Below are 5,707 nucleotides of genomic sequence, written 5' to 3' on the forward strand. Positions count from 1 at the left end.
AACAGGCTCCAGTGGTGGATATGTTGCACGATGTATGGCCAACTAAAAGGAGCCTAATGAGCATGTTTCCCTTAAACTAGGATCCCAGAGCTCCTCCAATGATAACTATCCCTAGATATGGATCATGTTTAGGAACCGTTGTAGGACATTCAGCCATTTGACCCTGTTCCACCGTTCAATTTGTTCATGGTTGATCTGAACATAAATTCAATTTACCGCCTTTCCCCTACATCCTTGTTACCTTTACATAACAAATCGACCTCAGTGTTGAATGATTCAATTCCACCCAGCATCCACAGTCTCTAAGTTTAAGATTGTGCTACTTTTTTATTGCTCCCAACAGCAGAGGAAATATTTCTGCTGTATTTAGCCTATTGTATATCGTTCACATTTTACAAACTTCGATCAGATCTCATCTCAAACTTCTATACTAGGGCATTCAAGCCAAATGTAAGCAAAGTGGCTTCATTATGTAACTTCTTTCACCCTGATATCATTCAGGTAAACCTGAGCTGTATCCCCTCCAAAACCAATATATCCTTCCTCATGATGTGTTGCCCAGAATGAAAGCATTGCTCCAGCTTAGGTCTGACCAGCACTCTATACAACTTCCACACTTTTTTATTATAGCACACTTGAGATATAAATCAACATTCCATTTTCATGCTTGATTTTTTTTTTACCTGTCGACAAGCTTTTAATAGTGCGTGCTCCTCTGTAGCTCATATTTGCTCAGCGTTTAGAAAATACTCCGTTTTATCCTTCTTGGGTCCAAATTTGATCTCCAGGCACTTGCCCATGTTGAACTCCTTTGCCATAGTTTCGCCCTCTCACTTAATCAGTCTTAAGTCACTTTGCAAATTTCTTCGGCCATCTGAACTACGTCCTGTCCCTACTAACTAATTGCCATCTGCAAACGTGAGACTACCCATCATATCACAATCACTGAAAAAAGTACAGACGAGATTGAGTTCTTGCATTGTACTTTTCATTTTTTTAATTCTGTGACAATTGCAGCAAAGGGATATTTTAACAGGCTCTTTAACTCATCTCTGTATTTGCGCTGTGTCACCGCATAAATGAAAGTGTTTGTGCTGCAACTCATGAGTTGAAACATGAAGCCTAACTCCCGTATGAACACAGGTAGAATCATAGCCCTGTAGCCCAGGTAACCCATTCGCCAATAAATACAATATATCATATATAGTGCCCATAACAGTATGAAATTCCCTGATATAGCATACAGTACAATCATGGATTTCCTGCGGTTCAACATCTCTGGGTCACTGGGACTTTCCCCACTGACTGGACACCGGAGTCGCCTGCGCGCTCTGTTAGTCACTAAAATGTACCTGACGGTTAAAGCATTGAACAGCAAGACCAAAATAAATGGTATGCATGGAGTTAAAATGTAATGAAAGAATTCAACTGCACCCCATACTTCTGAGCCTTCAACACTAGGTGTTATATAACAAAACCAGGATTGATTGATGAACCAATATTTACTCGTGTACATAAAGTACCAGAACGTATTTTTTAAAGAGAACAACACGGTAATCGTTGCTATAACCACACTCGCCGTTTTCTCCACACAGTATTTAGCTTTCAGCTTCTGGTAGCAAATGGCTATATATCGATCAAAGGTGAAACTGACCGTGAACCAGACAGAACAGTCTGTGACTGCGTACAGCAGGACGGCGTGGATGTTACAGACTGGGATGTACCTCACGAAATTGAGCTCTACATAATAAACAACAGGGATATGTCTCAGTATCAGATCAAAGATAATGACCAGAAGATCCGCTGCTGCCATGGCCACCAGGTAGCGTGTGATACATTTGGAGAGACCGCACTTTCCCCGAGACAGGATCACAATCGTCACCACGTTACCTGTAAACAATAACAAGGGAAAGGATCAGAAACAGACTGAAGACGCCTATTTGATTGTGTTACTGGTAAAAAAAAAGATATTTTGTTATTGAATTAATTGATAAAATTCAATTATTTTACCCATGTCAAGGACTGGTGACTAGAGACACTTTATTTACCATAAAATAATCAATATAAAATTTTATTAAATAAATGGGCCACATATACAAAAACATATGAATACTGTATTTAAAATGATTCAGGAAACGATTTGTGATAAATAGGGGTGCCTGGCAGCATTCAAATTGTTCAAAGCAACGTGGCTTGAAACAGGGAACCGAACAGCACCAGAATGTGTTGAGTTAACTGTCATTGTGATTTGCTTGGGATCAGTCACTCTGGATTGGTGATGGTAGCTGAGTCCTACATCCTACTCCTGATATTAAGGAGGCGAACAGCCAAGGTTTCTGTCCCTAATCATTATTCAGTGACCCCAGGTTATGGAGGTGGAACAGTCCATGTATTAGCTCCAGTTCATTGTTCAGTATCTGCTCCTGTAAAGTAGGGGTGCAGATTTCAAGTGAGAACACGATCGGGTCAGCTTCAATGAGCTTCTTAGGACACTATCCATACTCACACTTTAAGAATAGAGACCTGTACGTGTCTGAATAAGTGGCACATGCATTCCCAGCAAGAGTCAGCAAACTTGGTTCATATCATGGAATCGATTAATCTTACAGCACTGAAGGAAGCCATTCGGCCCATCTTTCTTGTGCCGGCTATTTAAAAAAATATCGAATTTCTCACATGATACCGCTCCTTTCCAATAGCGCTGCAATGTTCTCCCCTCAAGTATTTATCCAATTCCCTTTTGAAAGTCACTGTTCAATCTGCTTCCACCAGCCTTTCAGGCAGTGTATGCCATAACAACACGCTGCATAAAAAAAACCTTAACTCTCCTCTTGCTCTTTTGCCAATTACCTTAAATGCGTGTTTTTTTTTGGTTAGCGACCCTCCTGTCAGTGGAAACAGTTTCTTCTGACTTAATCTATCAAAACCCTTCATGGTTTTGAACTCCAGTACTTCTGCTCTTAAACATTCTCTGCTCTACGGACAACAATCTCAGTTCCTATAACCTCTCCACCTCCAGCAGGATAGAAGTGGAACCTAATGAATTGAAACAGCGACTTTAAAATGACTTGCGGAAATGAGTTCTAGATTAGCAGGGGATTAAGGGAAGGGGCTGACAGAGGACGTCTTGAAAAGCAGAGGATGAGTGGAACAGTGTTCGGAACTGTTAGACTGGATCAGTATCGATTGTGATACAAGCTCGATTTGTTAGAGAGCAGCTTTAGTAACAACACCTGCAAGATATGCAGAGGGGGAGACAGTTAATGAAAATAAATATCGTAAATAACTGATAGAATACATATTCATTCATAAATCAATCAATGTCATCATTGAAACTATATTCACTAATAGTTACATGCTCAAATCATTTTTACATAAAAGCAGAAAATGCACATATTTTGCTCCAAACTGTGCAATTACACCACAAAATACTTCAAATGAACGTTTCCTACATTACAAAACTGACCACCCTTTAGAAATACCTCATTGGCTATAAAGTGCTCTGGGTGGCCCCGAGGTCATGAACGGTGCTATAAACATGCAAGTTTTTTCTTTCTCTTCTTTAATCAGTTTATAAAGTTTTATATTATGAATCATAATTTCCAAATATCATGAGGGTTTCATTAAAAAAATGCGCTCAAACATTCTGTGAGGTTTCACCCGTCTGTGAGTGATGATTGAGTTCCCAATTGATTCTAGAACATGGCCTTAAAATAAAAGAAATACTAAATCTCTAGACATAACAAACTGGGATCATTCACATTAAAATAGAACGGGCGATAATAGAAGGTTAACGTGCAGCTCTCTGTAGTTTCAGTTAACTGAGCTATATGGGCATTGGATTATATTTAGAGGCAACGATATTGAATCAAAGCACTGATGTTTAACTGATTAAGCATTTTGCTGAATGCAAACAAAACTTGAAACCATTTCCATATCCCCCAGAAACACGAGACAGTAAGAAGTAGTGTTAGCGCTACACAATGAAGAAACTGACCAGAATTCATTCAGTAGTGGGTAGTGACCAAGATTTCAAAGTGTACCTGCAATCTGAACTCAATAATTCAAAGTGAAGTTGTGCCATTTATTAAACTGAAACCGTAAATGGGAGCCCGTGTACAGTGCCTCAGTGTAACAGGCTGCATTCTCAGACAGACAAGGATTGTGAAAGGAACTAAAACAGGATAGAGTTACAAAACTCACACGGTAAACAATACTGTTAAACATAATTATTCAAATAATGCATGGTTATAATGACTTAAATGATTAAAAATAATGATATTTTACATAAATCATAATCTAACCATTGAAAAATACTGATAATAATGCAACGTGGTTGCTAAAGGAGAGTCAGACTGCTGACTTGAGCTGGATTATTTCAAATTGAACTGACCATCCGTCTATCAGGATTCGCTCTACAACTCCCCATAGCACAGTATCTCAGCAGTTAAGATCAAATTCCTGCAAGGCAGCTTTCTGGTTTGATACAAGTGCCCAATGCAAACAACGCAACACAAAATGTTCAACACAAAGAATCATCCAACAATTCTGATGGTGTTATAGACTCAAAGGACGTCGGATGCTTAATAAGACTGTAACAAATCAAACAAATGGTGAACAGTAAAGACAATGAGCTCAGAATAACCGACTGGAGAAACAATCACGTCAGGGGAGCATGCAGCATTATTATCCACACAACAGATTCAGTACGTTTAATACAAATAACCACTGGCATTGTGAAACATATAAAGCAGAAGAGAGTTTATAGAACTAATAGTTGGATATATTAACTTACCTGGTCCATTAACAGCAGCGAACAGAGGATAACAAAAGAGAAAAATGGTCACACAACTGAACATGGTTTACAGAATTTACAACTTGATACAGTTATTTACCTGGTTCACCAATAGCAGTGAGGATGGGTTAGTGAACGGCAAGAACAATAATACATTTAATCAGGAATTACAGAAATCATTTTTGTAAAGAGTGACTTACAAGGAACACCAAAAGCTGCCAGGATTGGATAGTAAATACTCTGTATATCCCGAAAAACAAAATGTATCTTGAGCATTGCCAAAAATGACCGCCCTAATCTATCACTTTGTGTCGGACCCGAAGATCTGTGGACCTCCAGCATTTGACTCCGATTCATGTTCCCCTTTCTATGAGAATCCAAGAGTCCACTAAAACTGTGAGATGATCCCTCTTACTTATAATACTGGAAACCCTCTCGTGAGTCAATTATGATCCATGGAGACTGACATTAGTTACATTCATTGAACAAACAGCTTCAGTTATTCCCTTGCACAAAGACACTTTTTATAGAACAATGTTCATTTAGTACATGTTATGTTAACGTCAGCGAAAAAAGAGCAGAGCACAGCAGGTTATTCGAATAAATGATTTGTAAAATAAAAGTTAATGTGAAACTGAATGCAGATTACAAATGAGCAGAGATCCGTTTACTTGTTTGAGATTGTGTGGTGTATCCTGTGAAACATGGACAATTTTAGAGTGGCGCTATTAGAATTGACACATTATCTGGATCTATACTGCTTCTATCGATCGAAAAAATCCCGAGGAAATTCCCGGGGTAATTTCAGTTCTTGGGATATTTTACACATGTTCTATGACTCTAAGACCATCTGCAAATATTATGAATTTCAGGCAACTCTCTCAGTAATAACCAATACCTGCAATCCCGTGC

General features: G+C 38.8%; 1 protein-coding gene across 1 annotated transcript; it reads right to left on the reverse strand.

Annotated features, from left to right (window-relative positions):
* Positions 1-410: 410 nt before the first annotated feature.
* Positions 411-5,158, reverse strand: LOC147119482 (putative G protein-coupled receptor 139). The gene is made up of 2 exons (XM_085983747.1): positions 4,996-5,158; positions 411-1,890 (listed from the first exon to the last, which is right to left on the reverse strand). Exons 1-2 carry the CDS (start codon positions 5,150-5,152, stop codon positions 989-991), a joined length of 1,059 nt encoding a protein of 352 aa, XP_085839873.1. The 5' UTR covers positions 5,153-5,158; the 3' UTR covers positions 411-988.
* Positions 5,159-5,707: the final 549 nt, after the last annotated feature.

The sequence above is a fragment of the Somniosus microcephalus genome, chromosome 4 (genome assembly GCF_052327205.1).
Source record: "Somniosus microcephalus isolate GS21.2 chromosome 4, FLI_Smic_1.0, whole genome shotgun sequence".
Taxonomy (NCBI): Eukaryota; Metazoa; Chordata; class Chondrichthyes; order Squaliformes; family Somniosidae; genus Somniosus; species Somniosus microcephalus.

Coding starts and splice junctions, on each gene's coding strand:
- LOC147119482 (XM_085983747.1), bottom strand. CDS start 5,152: ATGAATCGGAGTCAAATGCTGGAGGTCCACAGATCTTCGGGTCCGACA. Junction 1,891..4,995: donor GGCAGCTTTTGGTGTTCCTT/GTAAGTCACTCT, acceptor TATTGTTTACAG/GTAACGTGGTGACGATTGTG.